General features: G+C 45.2%; 1 protein-coding gene across 3 annotated transcripts in view; it reads left to right on the top strand.

Annotated features, from left to right (window-relative positions):
• Positions 1-8,455: 8,455 nt before the first annotated feature.
• Positions 8,456-21,066, top strand: part of Sec24b (SEC24 homolog B, COPII coat complex component) — a 78,593-nt gene continuing 65,982 nt past the window's right edge. For all 3 annotated transcript variants that reach the window (XM_051165918.1, XM_051165917.1, XM_051165916.1), the window contains exon 1: positions 8,456-8,557. In XM_051165918.1, the coding sequence (XP_051021875.1) occupies positions 8,458-8,557 (100 nt within the window). In that variant the 5' untranslated portion in view covers positions 8,456-8,457. The remainder of the gene's footprint in view (positions 8,558-21,066) is intronic.

Below are 21,066 nucleotides of genomic sequence, written 5' to 3'. Positions count from 1 at the left end.
TCTGGATTTCCTCCATGTTAATTGTTATGTCCCCCTTTGTCTCTAATTTTGCTCATTTGGATTTTCTCTGTTTGTCTTTTAGTTAATTTAGATAAGGGTTTGCCAGCCTTGCTGATTTTCTGAAAGGACCAGCTCTCTCTTTCGTTCTTTTTGTTGTTGTTGTTGTTGTTGTTGTTTGGCTCGAGCTTATTGACTTCAGCACTAAGTTTGCTTATTTCTTGCCATCTATTCCTTTTACATATTACTTCTTTTTGTTCTAGAACTTTCAGGGATGCCACTGAGTTACTAGTGTGAGATCTTTTCTTTTATGTAGGGATTTAGCACTATAAGCTTGCCTCTTAGAACTGCCATTATTGTGTCCTATAAGTTTGGGTATGTTGTGTATTTGTTTTCATTGAATTACTAAAAGTCTTTAATTTCTTTCTTGACACACCTTTCATTCAGTAGTAAGGTGTTCAGTTTCCATGAGTTTGTAAGGTTTCTGTGGTTTTTGTTGTTGATGATATCCATGGTGGTCAGATAGGATGCAGGTTGTTATTTTAACTTTCTTATATCTGTTGAGACTTGTTTTGGAGCATGTGCTCAATTTCACAGAAAGTTCTATGAGGTGCTGGGAAGAAGGAACATCGCTTGTGTTTGGGTGAAATGTTCTCTAAGTACCTGTTAGGTCCATTTGGTCAGTTAAACCCAGCATTTCCCTATTTAGTTTTTGTCTGGATGACTAGTCCATTGGCAAGAATGGGATATTCAAATCTCCCAGTATCAGTGTGTGAGGGTCATGTGTGATTTAAGCTGTAGTGGTTTTTCTCCTATGAACTTGGGTGCCCTTGTGTTTGCAGCATAGATGTTAAGAATTGCAATGTCCTCTTGGTAGGCTTTTCCTTTAATGAGTATGTCCTTCCTTATCTTTTCTGAAGTTTTGATTTAAAATCTATTTTGTCTGAAACTAAAATGTCTATACTAGCTTGCTTCTTATGTCCATTTAATTAGATTATCTTCTTCTATCCTTTTTAACTCTGAGGAGATGTCGATCCTTGATGTTAAGGTGTGTTTCTTGGATACAGTGGAAAGATGGATCCTGTGTTTTATACCTATTCTATTAGTCTGTGTCTTTTCATTGGGGAGTTGAGACCATTGATGGTGAGATATCAAGGAACAGTGTTTGTGGATTCCTGTTGTTTTGTTGATGTGGTGTGTGTCTATTTCACCTTTTTTGCTTTGCTGGTCTTGGATTACTTATTTGCTGTGTTTTTCTGGGTGTGTTTAATGCTTTTGATCAGAATTTTTCTCCTAGTGCCTTCTGTGGGGCTGGATTTGTAGATTAATGTTATTGCTTAAATTTGGGGTTATCATGGGATTTCTTATTTTCTCCATCTATTGTGACTGAAAATTTCGGTAGGTATAGTTTTCTTGCCTGACATCTGTGGTCTCTTAGAGACTTGCACATCTGTCCAGATCTGTCTGATTTATAGTCTCCGTGAGAAGTCAGATGCTATTCTAATAAGCCTTTTTTAACCTTTCAGCTTTTAGTACTCTTTCTTTGTTCTGTACATTTCATGTTTTGATTATGTGGTAACAGGGTTTTCTTTTCTGGTCCAATCTATTTGGTGCTCTGTATGTTTCTTATACTTTGATTGGCATCTTGCTCGTTCAATTAGGGAAGTTTTCTTCTGTGATTTTTGTTGTAAATATTTTCTGTGCCTTTGACCTAGCATAGTGTTACAGATTTCCCAGATATTTTATGCCTGGATTTTATTTTTAGATTTAACATTTTCTTTGCTAGTGGTACCCATTTTTTTTTTTCTATCATACCTTCAATGCCTGCGATTCCATCTTTTGTAATATTTTGGTGAATCTTTGTTTGTTTGGTTTTGGTTTTTGGTTTTTCAAGACGAGGTTTCTCTGTGTAACCTTGGCTGTCCTGGACTTACTTCGTAGACCAGGCTGGCCTCGAACTCCCAAGTGCTGGGATTAAAGGTGTGTGCCACCATGGCCAGCTAGTTTGGGTGTTCTTTATTGATTCTATTTCTACTGTCAGGTCTTAAAGTATTTTATTCTTTCCTTCCACTGTTTGTGTTTTCATAGATTTCTTTAAGGGCTTTACTCACTTCCTCTTTAAGGACCTTTATAAAGCCCATTTAAGGATTTTTTCCCCCTTATATTTCAGTTATGTTGCAATTCTCAGGCTCTACTGTGATAGGGTGACTAGGTTCTAGTGAAGACATATTTTCCTGGCTATTATTGATTGGGTTTCTATGTTGGCATCTGGGTTTGGGATGATTGTAATTTTAGGTGCTGGTGTTGTCTTTGTTGGATGAGTGTTTTGTTCCTTGGTTTCTGTTGTTCTCACTGGTTCTTAAGAAGTATGGTGGCTGTGTGTTACCTGGTGGGGAATTCTTTTGGGATTCTGCTTGGTGTGTCCACTTGGGGTTCTAGGTAAAATGTGTTTCTAGGTATTAGGGTCTGATGTGTAGGAATGGGGATGGGCTGGGGGTACGGCTAAGGGGGTCTGCAAGAGTGGGGAAAGCAGGGTTTCCCACCTTGATTTGCTTAGTCCCCTGGGAATGGAGGCAGAGAAGCCACAGCAGGCAGTCTGCTACAGAGCCAAGGACCAGACTCGGGGAGCGCATTTGGAGGAGGGGAGGGAGAGTGCCTACTTGCTTCTCTGGCAGGTTCCTGAGGCAGGGGCTGGGATAACAGGGTAAGTGGGGAGGAAAGTTAGAGGAGACAATCTGATTGATCTGCTGGAGATGGGGGCAGAGAGGAAGGGGAGCTGTAACAGGTGGCCTGCTACAGAGTTAGAGCTGAGAATGGGGCACAGGATGGCTGGCTGTAACAGAGAGAGAAAAGGTAAAGATCTGCAGTTAGGGGCTCCAACAGAGGCCTTCAAGCTTGTAATGCAAGCACTCTCTAGCCTCACAAACTAATTATGTAAAACTGAAAGTCCATTGATGGGCAAAATAGGACATTGTAATTAGCACAGCTTTATGAGAAGCAGTGTAAACTAACTCAGGATTGCTTGCAGTGAATTGGAGGTACTGGAGCTAAACAGGTTTTGGCTTTCTCTCTGGTTCTGCTAATTATAGGCTCAAGATTTTCCCCAAGTCTCTAAACTCTATTAAGCTCCTGGCTGGAGTCCCTATACCAAAAGATCAAAGTAAAAACTTGAAAAAAAATTCTACATGATATTGATGCTTTCATAAAGTATTGGAAACTTGAAGAAAGAGTTAAATGTGTTTCTGAACAGGGTTTGAGGAAGAGCAGAGGTCATGGGAAAACATGAGATGACTGTTTCCTTTCATCTAAGTGTTCCTGTCTTGCATTTCGGGAGGCTATTCGCCCACAGGCACATGCGGTCTTATGATCTGCTTCAGGGGAATTCCTCCTGCATCTGCCATTTCTTCAATCCCTTCAGCTTAAAGTACCTGATATGCTCAAGGGTCACTGTTATATACGATTTGGTGTGGTGCGGCAAGGCCTGAATACGGCCGTGAACAGGCTGGAAGAGTCCTACGGCGGATTAATGGATAACCGGTGTTACAGACTGTGAAGAGCTGTGTGTGGTTGTCCTGAGGCAAGAGGATTATACTTTAAAGCCAGTCTGGGCTGCATAGGCTAGTCTCAAAAGTAAATCAGCACACATAAACAATAACCCCCCCCCCCAAAAAAAGCCAGCCTGTATAAACTCACAATATGACCAATCCATGGTATAACTAAGATGGAGGCTTTTATTGTAGATATGGGGGGTGGGGGTGGGCAGAGGCACCTGAAGAGTTCAGAGCAGAGAGAGAAAGGAGTGGAATAAATATGACCAGCAGACTGGACATGGCCAGGGCTATCTGTGAGACAGGAGAGAATAGCTGAAGATAGCGTGTAGAGAACGCATGATGAGAGAAAGGGGAACAGAGGGAGAGAGAGGGAGAGAGAGAGAGAGAGAGAGAGACAGACAGAGAGAGAGAGAGACAGAGAGAGAGAGAGAGAGAGAGACAGACAGAGACACAGAGAGAGGATATAGCAAGAATAGCAGGGTTATAAGGAGACTGAGTAGCTGGGGGGAGGGACATCCTTGAGCTGTTTAGGGTAGGGGAGGAAATGAGAAGGTGCAGGATAGACTTTGGAATGTATAACTAGCTTGTGGGACAAAGGGAGGCTGGGGGCCAGCATGGGTTTGGATATGCTAATAGGCACCACAGGTAGCCACAGGTCCCTTCTGCCTGATATAAGAGGAATACCTCTTTTTGATAGAGGTGACCAGTCTCACAAGTTCCTGGGGGAAATGCTGGCTCTTACCCTCCTATAGTTCAGGTTGAGCCCGTTTCTGGATGCTTGGATGGCCTTTTGGAGTTTGGGGAATTGGAGTTTCCGTTGGACTCGAAACAACACACAATCAACAAGTAAGTAAATCAAGGTGGATTGATGCTAGAAAGTTGACTGACCAGCTTTGAAGAGACTAGGTGGACCAGACCGTCAGAATTCCTGTTTCGAAAAGCAGTTTGCTGAATGTTTTGGGCTGATAAGGCTGAAGACTGATTGCCCCAATGATGGAGAGAATCCGGTGACTGTCCAAGCAGTCTGCTCTCTCTGTCCTATCCACATTTGAAAGTTGTGTGCCAGCACTTCCTTTATCAGATAGAATTTCTTTCTTGGGTCTGATGGGACTGAAGACTAGATAGCCACAATGTTACTAGAAGTTTTAGTTTAAGAATAAAAACCACATTTATAGATTGATAATTACAATTTCTCATGAAAGGACTTTTGAAAACTTTAAACAATAGGAAAGGACTCTCTTTGGTAGGATAGTGAAATACTTTCTCCCGGGTTAACAAATATAAAAGGAATTAATTATTTGATACCTGATGATTCTGGATATATATATATATATTTGTATATATAGTTCTTAATTATTTTTTTAAAAGAAAAGGGGGATGTGTGGGAAGGATTATAAGCTTTGTCACAGGTGAAAGCAGTCTTGGTGGGCTTTGCCTTTAGACACACCACGGATACTCCCTTAGATTAACCTTGAGAAAGACTGGGTGGAGCCATCCTGGGCCGGGAATTTGGGAATCGGATGGGGGACTCCACCCGATTACTGTGTTTCTAATCGACCCTTGATGGGAGGAGGAGACCGGCCCTTGCACGTGAGAGACAGACAGGCAGCAGGTTTGGACGGAGCTCAAGTGCACGTGGATCGGGAAGAGGATCAGCGAACAGGTAGGACCAGCGCGCAGGCCAGAGACACCTAGGGACCTGTCCCGTGGAACAGATACTGGAAGGTACTGGAAGGTTCACTCTTGTTTCCCTTTAACCTTTCCCCCTCTCGTGCAAGATAGCTGGGTTGTAGAATAAAGTTTACTTGTTAAAAAACAGAGCCAACAGTGGACCTTAAAGATCTACGAAAATGTAATTAGCTCAGCCTGTGCGAGGAATCTTCTCTGAAGAGCCAGCATTGCTTTTCATTTCATGTGCATGCTCCTGATCAAAGTGAGCTTATGTCAAAGAGAATACAGAGGCAGAGAGTCACTTGCCTATTATTTCCTTACTCACTCATTGTCGCCCTTAATCCAAGCTCAATGGAGTCCTGACAAGGGCTGGACTTAAACTCTGTGACTTCCTTGACAAAGTGGGGGTGTGATCTGTAGTTCAGGAGGATCAGGTTTCTGTGAAGAAGCTGAAAAATGCCCCTCTATCTATGAATATAACGTGCCAAAGTAACTTTTGTTTGCCCGATTTAACCGTCGTCTTGGAGGCTTGCAGTCTCTGTCTGCTAACATAGGCCTAGTTCTGCAAGCTTCCAGCTTCTATGCAATCTATTCTAGGCCCAGGATGTTTTCAGCCTCTGAGACTTACTGCTCAATAAGCTCACCCTTTCTAGTTCTTTCTGAGCTCTGGCTGTCTGGTTCAACTCCACTGTTCTGGCTCAAAACTCCTCTCCAAGCTGACTGATTCGATCTGGCTTCTTGCAGCTTCTCACTGAATCACTCTGCTTGACCTGATACTAACTTTAGCAAAATTATTTTAATCTTCTGGCTCCGCCTCAATCTCTGGTTCATTCTGCCTTCACCGATGTCTAGCTTGTTCTCTCTGCCACTTGTCTCTGTAAAACTGTCCCGGAAGCTGGGCGTGGTGGCGCACGCCTTGAATCCCAGCACTTGTGAGGCAGAGGCAGGTGGAGATCCCTGTCAGTTCAAGGCCAACCTGATCTACAAATCGAGTCCAGGACAGCCACTGTTAACCTTTTTGAGACCTTGTCTCAAAAAACCAAAACAAACAAAAACTAACACAAAACAAACAAACAAAAAAAACCTGTCCTGGTAAAAACTGGCTCTGAAGTCCATGAATTGAACTGCCTGGAACTGAAGTACCACCGCACTGCCTCTCAACTCACTGACTCAACCGAACTGCGGGGACAGAACACAGAGATCTGCATGCCTCTGTCTCCTAGGTGCTGGGATTAAAGGCATGTACCACCACGCCTGGATCTAAGCTTTTCTTTATCTGAAATTTGCTCTAGGCCAAGCTGACCTTGAGCTCGAAGATCTGCTTACCTCCGTGCTCCTGGGATTAAAGGCGTGTCTGTATTCCAGGTGGATTACACAGACCTAGAAGGTCTTTTGATGTGATCTCTTGCCAGAGCAGCCATGTTCTGAATCAAAATTCCTCTACAAACTGCTGCAAGGACAGCAGAGCTAACTGTCTTCTTAGAGGCTCCACCCAGCAGCGGTTCGAAACAGATGCTGGGACTCACAGCCAAACGTTTGGCAAAGCATAGAGAGTTGGCCGGGCGGTGGTGGCGCACGCCTTTAATCCCAGCACTTGGGAGGCAGAGGCAGGCCGATCGCTGTGAGTTCGAGGCCAGCCTGGTCTACAAGGTGAGTCTAGGACAGCCAAGGCTACACAGAGAGACCCTGTCTCGAAAAACAAAACAAAATAAAAAAGCATAGGGAGTCTAGTGGAAAAGTGGGGGAAGGATAAAAGGGCCTAGAGGGGACAAGCGCTCCACAAGAAGACCAACAGAGCCAACTAACCAGGGCTCAGAGGGGCTTGTGGAGTCTGAAGCACCAACCAAGAACCATGCATGGACTGGACCTAGGGTCTCTACTTGTGGGTCCTCGAGTAAGGGGAGTGGGGGCTGTCTCTGAGATGGACTCTGTTGCCTGCTCTTTGATCACTTCCCCCCTGGTGGGACTGCCTTGACAGGGGACTTGCCCACAGGGGAAGAGGACTAGCACAGCCCTGATGCAAGTTGATGAGCTGGGGTGGATGGGTAGTGGGGCTCCCCTTTTCTGAGAAATAGGGGAGAGGGAAGGAGGTGGGACTGGAAGGAGATGGGGGGGCGGGCTACGTCTGGGATGTACGGTGAATAATGAATAAATAATAAAGTCCTCTATAATCTGTAGTTGGAAATCACAGAACTCCAAAGTGTGTGACTTCAGCTACTAAAAGTCTTTATTTGTAGGCTTTATTTGAAGGCTTTCTGTTGCTCTAGAACCAAGCTTTAAGGTTTGCATAACCTTCCAGTAAGTAGGGTTCCGACGCTCCGGAATTCAAATGTTTCTGAGCCTTTGCACTTCCACTACCGTGCGATGGTGGCCTACTTGGGACCAAGATGCCCAAGCGACCTGGATAATGCAGCCCTTGCCTGACAGTCAGCAGGCTGGGTGGACTTGAGAGATTGATTCAAAGATTTTACTAAAATGATCAAAGCAAGCTGACCTTCCGATTTCTGGATACCCTGCAGCTTTTCCAAATACCAATAGGCGGAGCCAACCCTGGGGTGGAGGATGGGGGAGGAAAGATAAAGTTTATCTTCGAGCTCTCCTCTTCTTATATTAGGCTTTCGCCATCTCTTCCCCTATTTAAAAGCCACTGTTTAAAGTTTTGAATGCTACCATTGTGACTGAGAATCTGTCTTAGAGAGATGTTTTCTCTTCGCTTGGGAATTACACTTTTCCAATAAACACTGGGCTTGACTGCGCTGTTTAATTTGGAATTGGGGCGGGGGAGGGCTGCAAGAATAAATAACAAATCCAAACCAGGCTTCCTCTTCCGAGGAATGGCACATGGGTGGGCTGGGACTGGCGTGACCCAGGGCTCCCGACCTCAGTTCGAACCGTCCTCCAGCCCTGCAGGGCGCAGGCTCCATCTAGGTAGTGGCGGCCACAGGGCCTGCGCCTTCCCCTTCCGCGGCGCCGCAGCCCATGGCCTGCGCCGGGGCGGTGGTCGCGCAGCTCCGGCCTGCAGGGGGCGCTGGCGCGGGAGGTCCGGGCCGGGGTCCACGCCGGTGCGGTGGCGCGGCAGAGCGTGGGTGCCCCGGGCCGCGGTCCTGAGTGACTCGGCCTGTGACGCGGGCGCGTTCCTTCCTCTTCCTCTTCCTCCGCGGCCCCGCCTTCCTTCCCTCCGCCCATCTCCCGCCGCGGAGCTGCCGTCGCCGCCGTCGCCGCCGCCAGCCGCGCCGTCATGTCGGCCCCCGCCGGGTCCCCTCACCCGGCCGCCGGCGCCCGGATGCCGCCCAAGCTCGGCGGAGCAGCCTCCGGCCTGGCGCCGCCGCAGCAGAACGGTGAGGCGGGAGGGAAGCCGGGGCGCGGCGCGGGGCCTAGGCGGGCGGGCTGGCGGGAGGGCGGCCTGCGCCGTGGCTCGGGGCGGGCAGGGCCGGGCCGGGGAGGCCGCGGTGGGGCTCGGAGGCCGCGGAGAGAAGAGGCGAGCGGCGGAGGGGACGCAGGGCGGGGCTGCCGGCGTCCCGCGACCCAGGCTGGCCCTCCGGCGCGGACGGAGCCCGAACATAGGGGTCGGCATCCGCGCGATCCTCGTCTCCGACCTGGGCTCCGGCCGGTTGCCCCTGGCGACCCCTTCGGCAAGCGCCGAGAGCTCCCTGGAAGCCTTAGCCGCAGAGTTGCGTGGTCTATGGAGGACTTGGTGCAGCCTTAGTACACTGGTGGGTCGCATCCTTCCGGCCTCAGGAATGTCGCTTTGATTTTTTTTTTTTAAGGCCCAGCGAGCCACGCTGCCTGTAAGGGAACTTAGTTTGTACTCAAGTTTGTAGACAAAAGGGTGTAAATATGCTGTAGAAGTGCAACTCTAACCCCGACCCACTTCGGCCTGGGGATCTGTTGTGGTTTACCGCCAAGGTTGCGCTCTAGCCTTTGGAGTTTGCTTGTAGACGGGGAGCAGGTGTCAGAATAATCCGAACAGAACACCTTAGATCTCCCATCCCCAGCTCCACTTACACACACACACCGTGCCAGAGTTGCTTGTCACTGTTTTGAGGCAAAGCCTTGCTAGAGCAACACGAATGTGGTTTTCATACTGAGGCCATAGGCACTGAGCATGCACTTGTTTCTGCTGAGAGAGATCTTACCCTAGTATGCCTATTTTACTCTAGAGATCTGGAATATTCCTAGATAGTCCTGGGGGAAGGGCACGCTTCAGTGACTTGACAGTGTGTCTGATGAGACCCTCCCAAAGAAATAAAATATAATGAAATCCCTCTGTCCTGTGGCAAAGAAGAAAACCACCTTAGAACTCATCAAATCATTGACCTAATTTACCCAGTGTGCTAATCAAAATGTTCTAGGCTTTATCATCTTTCGCCAAACTTTTAAAAATTGATAATGCTTTTCAAACATGAAATTTATCATAACACCCAGAGAATCAGGTGGAATTTTTATTCCCTTAGTTATCAATATTTCATGCCTCTGATAGTCTTTGTTTAGTATAAAGAGCTTTTGAAGGTGAACGGTGTCATTGATGGTATCATACCTGTCCTTAACAGAAATGAAACATAATTTATGAACAGTTTTAAATAACACACTTGTCTGTTTTGTGTGCATTTGAATAAATATGCCCCTGCTTGCACGTGGAGGTCAGAAAACAACTTCTGGGAGTTGGTTCTTTCTATTCTGTGGGCTTTGGAAATCCAACTCAGGTAGACTTCTCATAAACACTAACAAGGCTTTGTTTTGTTTTGTTTTTGTCTTTGTGTGGGAAGCAACCAGAACTTCATAATTTAGAAATAGGTCCCAGGTTAGAACATTATAAACCCGTGTTCAACAGATTCAAGGATGGTGCCCTTGCTTTTCAAGTGTCATTTTTATTTTAGCCTTACTACGCGTTTTTGAAACAACACAAAGGGGCCAGGATATTTACTCGGCCACGTGGCTGTTAAAATGGAAAGAAGAAATCCATGTCTTGGTGCCGGGTGCAAATGATGCTTGGTTTCTTTTTATACTTACTCTTCATGTGAAGTCTTAGCAGTCACTTAGCATCTGCTGCCTGGCAACCAGATGGGTATTCAAAGTTAGAGTAGTAGATGAAACAGAATCCCCGCTCGTGCCCTGAGTTGTACTTTGGTGACATTCAAATTGGTTCCGGTTGGTCTTGGGTGATTTGGTAGGTAGGGGTGGGAGGAGAGGGAAGAGCCGTGTCTAGTAAGAGGTTACGTCAGGAACAAGTCTGGAAGTGTGCACTTAGAGAGTGCAGGCCCTGTGTCGAAACTGAAAGCGTGGGTAAGAGCAGAGGGAACTGGGTGGAAGGGAAAGGCCACAGGAGGAAGTGGGAAGGGGTCAGTAGAAAAAGCCAGGTTGCAGAAAGGTCCTAAAATGTCCTGCTAAGGCATTTGGAAATGAAGAACTAGAGTCAGGGGTTGGTTTTGTTTTGTGGAAGGGATTAACCTGCGCATAGAGATGATAGCATCAAATCTGATTGTTTTGTTTCTCAGGTTTAGAGAAAATAATCATGAAGATTAAGCAATAATTTCAGTTTTTGTTATGTCCAGAAACCACTTTGCTTTTTACTATATCTGGACGTTCAGCCATGGTAATAATAATATAAAAGAGTCGATTAGAAGTATCAATATAAAATGCCATGGAAAAACAAACTAATGACAATAAAGACATCATAGGAGACAGAATGAGATCATTTCCTTCATAGCCTTGGTATTCTGTGAGCAGTGTCTGTGAGAGTGGTGGGAATGGCTTTTTGTTACTCATAATGAGTGTTAACTCTGCACATAGTTTTATACTGGTATAATTACGTGACAAGATGGCCCCTCAGAATGGGACTGGTGACCCAAGGATTTGACCTCTCAGTCCCTATCTAGTAGCCTCTGGGAAGAGAAAGTCTGGTCTGACCAGCATGCTCTAGAGGCACCCATCCCCCACCCCTGCCCCCAGGCCTAGCTTGTGTGCACCACCTTGAGTCAGTTGTGGCTATTTATTATGTTTTTTCTTTTTCTTTTAGGAGGTGGAATTTACCTTATATTCCTTTGAAGGGTCTTGTCTTGTGTTTGCTTGAGCAGGGTCTCAAGCAAAGAAGTTGAGGATGACTTTGAACCCCTGATCTTTTTGCCTCAGCACAGCTTCCCAACTGCTTGCTGATCCTCTTGCTTCCACCTTCAGAGTATGTCCAGAGGGCAGGAGTAGGAACTGATAGCTTTATCCCTTAAAGGAAGGTGGTGACAACTGCTCATGTGATGGGCCTCTCTAGTGGGGACAGTGTTGTGGGCTGCACCATGCCTGGGAGATCTGACTCTTAACCTCAGGTAGGAACTGCAGAGTTGCACTAGGATGCTGTCCACTGGAGAATTGCCTGGAAAGGGAAGAAACCCCAACACATCTACTCCCATAAGTCTTCAGGCTCAGCTCTTTTCTTTCACAAGAAACAGCAAATGGGGGCTGGAAAGATGGCTCAGCAGCTAAGAGCTAAGGTTTGATTCCTGCGTCCACGTGGTGCCTGTCTGTAATTCAAGTTCCAGGATTTCCAATGCCCCCTTCTGGGCTCTGGGGGTACCAGACTTGCATATGATACACAGACATACATGTGGACAAAACGCCTATTCACATAAAATAATTTAAAAAAAGAAACAGCAAGTGTTTTAAATCAGATTTGATTTTCCATCAAATGTTAAGACAGAGATAGAAATCTAGTTGGTTCTGGAGCACAACCTGGAAAACACTTTGTCTAGTCCCTCGATTTTGCAGGTGAAATAAAACAATCAGAAAGGTGAGGCAGGTGCATTTCCACCAATACCTGAGGAAGGAGGCTGTTTATCTTTTGTTTATTGCTGTGTACTTAGTGCTGCAAACAGTGTTGGGCAGTTATACATGTTCACTAAAGATTTGCTGAATGAAGCCAATTAGCCCAAATTCTGACTGAGTTCAGTGCTCTTATAATAGACTCTTAACTAGTTGCCACACTGGCCTTGAACTCCTGGTCTTCCCGCCTCCACTCCCAAATGCTGAGATAACAGGCATTTGTCCACTGACATAGTCAGGAAGCTTTTCTGACACCGAAGAGCAGAGAATATGTAGAGATGAGGCCTTATTTCGTTTACTGTTTCTCTAGGTTATTTCCTAGGCCCCACTTTCGTATAATGCCATTCCATCTGTGAACTCTTTTTCATTCACCTTAGAAAACACTTCTCCAGGTTTTCATTTGAAGCAACATGTGGATTTATAGAAATATTTGCATTTTCATATGAAATATTAGTTGAATATTTTTCAGTTTTAACTCTTGAGGGTTTCCCTGTGTAGTCTGGCTGGCCTGGAGCTTACTCTTAGCTCAGGCTGGCCTTGAACTCCCAGAGATCCTTTTGCCTCTGTCTCCCCAGCCCTGGCATTAAAGACGGGCGCTACCATGATCAGCTTAACTTTGCTTTTTAACATTTCCTCCAAAGCGAGTCATCAGCCAGGCGTCAGGCGTGGTGGTGCACACCTTTAATCCCAGCACTCAGGAGGCAGAGGCAGAAGGATCTCTGTGAGTTCAAGGCCAGCCTGGTCTACAAAGGGAGTCCAGGAAAGCCAAGGCTATACACAGAGAAACCCTGTCTTGAAAAACCAAAAAGAAAGAAACAAACAAACAAACAAACAAACAAACCAAAAGAGCCATCAAAAATACACTACCTGTTTTGAAAAACCAAAAGGTGGGAAAAGATGCACTGCTGAGTGAAATAATAGCTTGATAGTGGTGAAAGTCCAGAACTGTTCCCACCTTACTTTACCTGAAAGTAGCATACATAGAACCCAGACTTAACAGCGTACCGCTGCCCTTTCCCAAAATGACAGTCCCGGTGGCTCATCGTCTTAATTGTGAATGATGCAAAGAGGTTAAACACAGTGGAAAGCATTAGACTTTCTTATGGAAAGATAGATAGACTGTGGACTCTGTGGGTTCTAGGAAGCCTGTCAACTTGGAGAGCACATACAGAATTTAGAGTGATGCTGGTGTCCCCGGCCCTGGCAACTCAGTTCTTTCTGATCAGTGCGCTGTGTCTGGCTGCCCGGAAGCTTGGGTCTTCAGGAGAACACGTCTCTCTGGCCTTTGTGGACTTGTCTGAATACAGAATTTCTTTCTTTTTTGGGGGGCAGTGGTGGTGGTTTGAGACAGGGTTTCTCTGTGTAGCCTTGGCTATCCTGGCCTCACCTTGTTGACCAGGCTGGCCTCAAACTCACAGATACCCGCCTGCCTCTGCCTCCTGAGTGCTGGGATTAAAGGCGTGTGCCACCACCGCCTGGCTCCAGCCAGAATTGTTTTCTTTCTTAACTGCTTGCTAGCAATCTCAAGGACCTTAAGGTCTTCACTCTGCATATACACAGACATCTCTCCATCTGTGATGATGATAATAATAAACTGTTACTATAATATATGGTTTTAATTATTTGCTGTGCCTTTCACACACACCTCTCAGGATTCTGAGTTTATAGCTATCAGTTTTGTGTATGTGTGAACCTTATTCATTGTCCCTAGCAATATTTCGGCTAACTTCCTCTTTTAAAATAACTTTATTAGTATTTATTTATTTTATTTTTTTGTTTTTTTGGGACAGGGTTTCTCTGTGTAACAGCCCTGGCTATCTTGTACTCACTGTGTACACCAGGCTGGCCTGGTCACAGAGATCCACCTGCCTCTGCCTCCAGAGTAGTGGGATCAAAGGTGTGTTCTACCAGGCCCAGCCTAAAATAACTGTTTTTAAAAATCTGTTTTTATGTTTTACTTAACACATGTGGTTGGGAATGTGTGAGTGGGTGCAGATGCCAAAGCAGGTGAGAGGCATCAGTTGGTCCTGGAGCGGGACTTACAGGTCGTTGTGAGTCTCCTGACATGGCTGCTAGGAGTCAAATCAGGCCCCCTAGAAGAGAGCTGCTTTTAACTGAGCCAGCCCCAACTTTCTTTTTAAAAGTCCGTCTACACCCTGAACTATTGGATGGGAAATACCATGGCGTGGAACAATCTTGAAGGGACTTTTCTAGGAGTGAGGCACATTCACAGCCAGTACTGCAGCGTGATGGAGTACCATGAGCCTGGCTCAGATGGAGGAACATGGGCCTGGCGGAGGCTGTGCTTGCAGTAGGATCAGCTACCTGGGGTTGCACAGAAGGTACAGAGTACTTGCAGGCTTTGATTCAGTCCAAGCATTATGCAGAAAAATTACTTACCATCTTTGAGCTTTAGAGTTTAGTGGTATCTGCCTTACAGGGCCTTTGAGAGGATTAGATCAAGTGAGGTACTATTTGCGAAGTACCCAGTCCGGGAATCAGCACCGAGGATCCCCCTTATTCTATTTTCTTTAGGACACCAGGTCATAAATTCTTTGTGTGACAGACTGTGTGTGTGTGTGTGTGTGTGTGTGTGTGTGTTTTCATTGTATTCCTTGTAGCAGCTTGTAGTAGGTACTTAGCTGAACAAGTGAATTGGCTTTCACAGTTCCTTCTTGCTTTAGAATGTCCAAAAGCTACTAGCAGCTTGACTCTCCTTATTGTATTCATGTTTAGGGCTTAGTCACTGTTCTGATCACTTTAGTCACTTGTTTTATTCTGCCTTCCACCCATTCCTCCTCTTTTCGTCCACTCTAGGGAAGTTTCTGCTAACAGACCATCTCTGTAGCCAGCCAGCTTGCCAGAGGGTGAGTTGGGATTATGCAACAAAAGCCTGAAACAGTAATGAGAAAGCATATCCAAGTAGAGAGGAACAGTTGTGAAGTCACCCCTGCCTTAGCCAGTGGCCAGATCTTAACGTGCAATAGGAGAAATTTAAGGGAAGGGTTAAGCGGTGCTTCAGCTGTATCTGAAGTGATGAGCAAGCTGGGCAAGTTGGCACATGCCCTAAACCAACACTCAGGAGGATTTCTGAAAGGTTGAGGCCAGCCTGGTGTAAATAGTACATTTCAGGCCAGTTAAAGATGCATAGTGAGGTAGTGTCCCAAAAAAGTAAAAAACAACCAACTAAGTAAAAAATGGCTAGTCTTTTGCATGTTCAGGTAAGATTGTGATCTGAGCCTGGTGTGGTGGTACATACTTTTAATCCCAGCACTGAAGAGGGAGACACACTGGGTCCCTATGACTTCAAGGCCAGCCTAGTCTGCACAACAAATTCCAGGACAGCCATGGCTACATAGACCCTGACTCAGACAGAGTATGATCTGGCATGATAGAACTGTAGCAGTTCTTTTGTTTGTTTGGTTTTGGTTTTTCGAGACAGGGTTTCTCTGTGTAGCTTTGGCTGTCCTGGACTCATTTTGTAGACCAGGCTGGCCTCGAACTCACAGAGATCTGCCTGTCTCTGCCTCCTCTGAGCACTATGCCACCACGCCCGTCTCTAAAGCAGTTCTTATTGGAGAGAGAGAAGAGGGGTCTGAAGTGACAAAGAAGGTAATTGTAATTAATTCAGTAGCAGAAACAGGGTCGTGTGCTCTGAAGATGAAGAAGCCACTAGGAGCATACAGAAGGGGCCAATCTTGGCTTCAGCCTAGCGAAACTCCTCTTAGTCTGTTGCTTTCCAGATCTGAAGGAGACATTCTTGAGGTTTCATGTTTTTCTCTTGAAGTATCTTGTTGACCCACTTTGATAAGTGCCAGATACAGAAATAATTGGTGATAACTTACAGAGCATATGGTTGTCAAAATGAGTGCTGTGAGGCAGGCATGAGGCCTTGGAGTAAGACAATGCAGGCTTTGCACTTGGAGAGTTTGAAATGAGACCTGTCCGCAGGAAGCTTCTAGAAGCTGGAAAAAGCAAAGGAACTCTCTCTTGAGGTTCGGATACTATGGAAGCAACATATAGCTGCATTTGCTGAGTGGTAGGGCATGTTTTTCTTCTGGAAGAACTGGGCTGAGATCTGAAGAATGGCTCAGAAAGGGTGGAGCACACACAGGAAGGGTGGAGCTTACGGAGTTTGTGACCATCTGGTGCATCTGTTTTTATTGGCTCCCCACCCCCCTCAGCCCCCCAGCCCCCAGACAGGGTTTCTCTGTGTAACAGAGCCCTGGCTATCCTAGACTCTCTTTGTAGACCAGGCTGGGCTTGAACTCACAGAGATCTGCCTGCCTCTGTCTCCCAAATGCTGGGATTAAAGGTGTGTGCCCCTACCGCCCGGTTTATTGGCATTTTTGAAAGCTTTGATCACATGTACACAGAAGTTTCAGTCAGTTTACCTGTGGTGCTCATCAGCCTCTGGGCCTCTGGGGTCAAGCTCTTTGTGCTGTGATTTTTTTGTGTGTGTCATTGCGCGCCTTCCCCACAGGTCAGCATTTACTTTGACTTCTCATCAGCAAGTGACCTCACTGTAGCAAACTCACCTTTGGTTCTTGAACTTGGAATGTAAAGGACCTGCAGTATACTAGTGTACTTAGGCTTGCCAGTTGAGGGTCATCTGTGACAGACAGTAAGGTAAGCTGTGACACCAGGGTCAGGTCAGGATGGGTCTTTGACTCTGTTGTTATAACAAATTGCCACAAACTGACTGCTTGAAATAGTCTGGATTTCTTATTTGTAGATGAGAAGTCCAGCTGGGCTAAAATCAGGATGTCTCTGCAGGATGCATTCCTTCCGTGGCTCTAGAGAGTTTCTTTGCCCTTTCCAGCTTTTTAGAGGCTGCCCACATTCCTTGGCTCATGGCCCATTTTCTCTGTATTTAGAACCAACCATAAAATATTTTCCTGAAGATTCTATAGCCAGGCTCTCATTCTCCAAATAGTTAAGTATAATGAAACTATTTTAATAGGTGATATCTGATTAATACCTTAATGCCACCTTCAGTTTTTATTCTCCTCTGCCACGTAGCCTCACATAGTCACAGGTTAGGATATGGGCATATGGCTCATTGAACACAGTAAAAAAAAAAAAAAGAATATTTGGAATATTTGTTTTTATATTATATGTAGTGTTTTGTGTGTGTGTGTGTGTGTTGAAGTTAAAGATTAGTTGACAACTTTGAGCCATCAGCTCTCTCTTACCACTTGGGTCCAAGGGATCAAACTTGGGTCACCAGACTTTGTAGCAGTCCCTTAGCTCTCTGAGCCATATTGCTAGTCCCATATTTCCTATCAAATGTAAGGACTTTCTTCTTAGCCAGAAACACTAGCACCACAGATCACAATGTCAGTTGTTGCTGATGATCCTTTAGCTTGGGGCATACTGCCTGCTGTCTAGAGTGGAAGATGTGGAGGTTTGTCACTAGCCCAAGAGAACATAAAAAAGTCAAAGCTGAGAAATCAGTTTCTACGGAATGTATGTGCACTTGCTCTGTGCTGAAATAAAACTTTCTTCCTTTCTGAGACAAGAGCTTTACCATCCAGGCCTGACTGGCCTCAAACTCCATTATATAGACGAGGCAGAGATTCACCTGCCTCTGGGATTAAGGGCATGTTGCTGATAATGTCTCTATGTCTGGTTTATTTAGATTGCGATGCTGGCCAGGTGCCTGTAATCCCCACACAGCAGGAGGATCTCTGTGAGTTTGAAGCCAGCCTGGTCTACAAAATGAGCCCAGGACAGCCAAGGCTACACAGAGAAACCCTGTCTTGAATCAACCTCTCCCCCAAAAGAATAGATTGTGATGCTGAATAAATAATGAAAAGGAGCCCTCCCACTCTGCTCCCACCCCATCATGATCCGCCCCCCCCCCTTGCTTTTCTTAAATAAAGTTGAAAGTCTGGCTCCTGGTGAGTAACTCACCGGAGGTGTCAGCAAGTACAAGTGCTTTTAGGAGTGGTAGTAAGTACTTGCACAGGGACTTGATTGTTTCCCACGATTGTACCTCGTGAAGGATGGAGCCAAGTCAGCAATTACACAGAGCCTATTTAAATAGATTCTGACTTGAGCTGCCTTTTCATTGTTCAGTTCTGAAAACTATAGTGACAGGAAGTGAGCCATCTTTTTATGTGTTTAAATGTGTGAGGCTTTTCACATTTTATTGTCAAGGGAATGAAAGACTTCTCAGATTATCTTTGTGTTGGCTATAGAATATGTATTGCATGCCCACAAATAGTTTATTCTATATTATTTAGTAATTCTATATTATTTAGTAATTATAAACAAAGTGTAACTTTTACTCATCTCTTATGAGCAGATATTTTCTATTATAGTGGTTCTTTTTATTTGTGTTACAGTATGAAAATTTGTTGATACTATTTCATTTGAGGTATGGTATAAATCCCTATTTCCTTACAGCTGATAGGAAAACTAGATACTAGAAGAATTAGGGCTGGAGATGAGGCTCAGTGGTAGAACGTACTTAGTATGTGCAAGGCCCTGGGTTTGATGGGGTTGGAGATGACAGGAATGGTATGTATTAATATATGGCCAAAAGTCAAAGAAAAATAGTTGGAATTAAGACTAGAATCCTGTTGTTGAGACACAGGGTCATTTGCTTGGCTAAAGCAAGCTGTGCTTAGCACAATGAGGCAAGCCTCAGTTACGAGCTTCTAGCACATCTGGGCTCTTGATCAGTTCCAGCCTTGACACTGCCTAAGCACATAGCTACCTCTTTTTTTTTTAAAGTTTTATTCTATGTGCTTGGGTATTTGCCTGTTTGTATTTATATGCACCACATGTGTCTCGAGGCCAGAGGAGATATTGATTCCCCTGGAAATGGAATTACAGGTGACCGTGAGCGGCCTTATATGTGATGGGAATTGAACTTGCGTCCTCTGCAAGGGCAGCTAGTGCTCTTAATATTTACATAGACATAGCGACCACACTAACGCTGACGCTGATTTTTGTTAGCAGAAACATTATAAACACTACTAAACATTCTCTGTGCTACATTACTCATTTCTCTAAATATTAGAGCCTTCAGCTCTTTGAAGGCAAAGTATTGTGCCCACCTTATCAAAAAATTGAGCCACAGAAGATAAGATGGTGAATAAAGCCGTTTTAGCAACTGGGCTTCTGCTGTAGACCTGGGATCCAGCTGCCTGGAAGACTGATGCAGGAGGATCACAGGCTGTGTCCTGCATAGGCTACAAAGAGAGTCCAAGTCCTTGTTAGCTCAGTGGCAGCATACCTGTCAGGTATGTGGAGGCCTTTAGTTCAATCCTCAGAATAGTTCAATAAAGAAAAGTGGGTGGCGAGATGGCTCAGTGGTTCTTACTGAAGACCAGGCCTCAACTCCCAGTGCCACCATGTGGTTACAGCCATCCCCACCTTCAGCTATAGGAGACTCACTGCCTTGTAACCTCAGGGGCACCAGGCACACACACAGTGTACGTACATACATGCAGGCAGAACAGTCACACACATAAAATAAATAAATTTGGGCTTTTAAAAAGTAAAATGCTTCTGGAATACTTCATGTTGGTTAAGAGTAGACTGTTGGTGTTGGGAATATGAGGCATTCGGTAGCAATGCTGATGGAAAGAATGAATTGGCAGTCTTGGGAAGAGCTCTAACAATGGTCCTTTTTGTTTGCTTGGTTTTTTTGTTTTTGGTTTTTTGCTTTATTGTTGTTATTGTTTGATATAGCCTCTTGCTATTAGTCTAGGCTGGGCTTGAACTCATAAATCTTCCTGTCCCAGCTTCTAGTGCCAGGAGTACAAGCAAGTTTTCAGTGCTCAGCATAGTAGCCAATTTTTAAGGTACAAACTCTCACTTTCATTTGTAGGAAGCCTATCCTCTTAATTTATCATAGAAGTTTGTCCTCTGAAATGATGTTTGTTGATGAGGATTTAGTAAACTTCACCTACAATGAAATACTTTGTATATTTTTTAAAAATGAAGACTTATACATTCTACCAGAAGAATACATCTAGGATACATTAAGAATATAGTTGTAGAAGCATGCTAGGGGCCATTCCTCCAAAGACTACAGGAAACCGCTGGCTCCATCCAGCTGTGCCGGGTAGTAGAAGATCACTTATGACGGTGAGAAGGGGACTGTTACTTTTCACTCCTTATATAGATTGCTAACACCACCCTCCACTGTAGTGCTGGGAATGAACTCAAGGCCACTGCCTCCTAAGCTTGTGCTGTACCACTCAGGTAGACCCTGGTCCTAGTACTTTCATAGTTACGTCAAAGAAAAAACTAATGCCAAAACTAATTCCTCTCTTGATCTTTAAAAATGTTTTTAAATTGTATTCTTTGACAGTTCAAAATGTGTATATGTCTGTTATTCATCTCTACCCCACCTCCCTTCTCCCTCTCCTCCTTACCCACGTGCTTCTCATAGCCACTGTGTTTTGTTATTCGTCGATCCCGGTGACTGCTGCCTGAATGCTCACGGGTTGTGAGACCATATACTAGAACATGGGAAACCTCGGCAAACCAGAACATTTACTCTCTCTTCCCCTGTAGCCACCAACAGTGACCAGCTTGATTTTGTACAGGAACCCCCAGCTGCTGTGTTTTCAGGAGTGCAGTGGCTATCTCATGTCCAGAAGACTACATTTCACAACTTCTTCCCCATCCTCTAGCCCTTACATTTTATAAAATGTTTTTATTTAATAATGCGCATGGGTGTTTTGCCTGCATGGATGTCTGTGCACAGCTTGCATGCCTGGCGCTCTTTAAGGCCAAAAAAGGGGCACTAGTTTAATGAGATACCCTGTGGGTGCTGGGAATCGAACCTGGATCCTCTTGAAGAGCAGCCAGTACTCTTAACCTCTGAGCCACCTCTCCAGCTTCCTCTTGTAGTTCTTTCTACCTTTAATCGTCTCGGGATGCTCTCTGAGCTTTGGGAGGGATGGGGTAGGTAGATGTACTAGTTAGGGTTGATTTCTCAATAGTCACTCATTCTTAGTGCATTAATGCTGCCACTGCCAGAAGGCATTTCTTTCTTTCCTTCTTTCTTTCTTTC

Source organism: Acomys russatus, chromosome 23 (genome assembly GCF_903995435.1).
Source record: "Acomys russatus chromosome 23, mAcoRus1.1, whole genome shotgun sequence".
Taxonomy (NCBI): domain Eukaryota; kingdom Metazoa; phylum Chordata; class Mammalia; order Rodentia; family Muridae; genus Acomys; species Acomys russatus.
The sequence above is the reverse complement of the archived record's forward strand: the minus strand, read 5'-3'. Positions and strand labels throughout refer to the sequence as shown.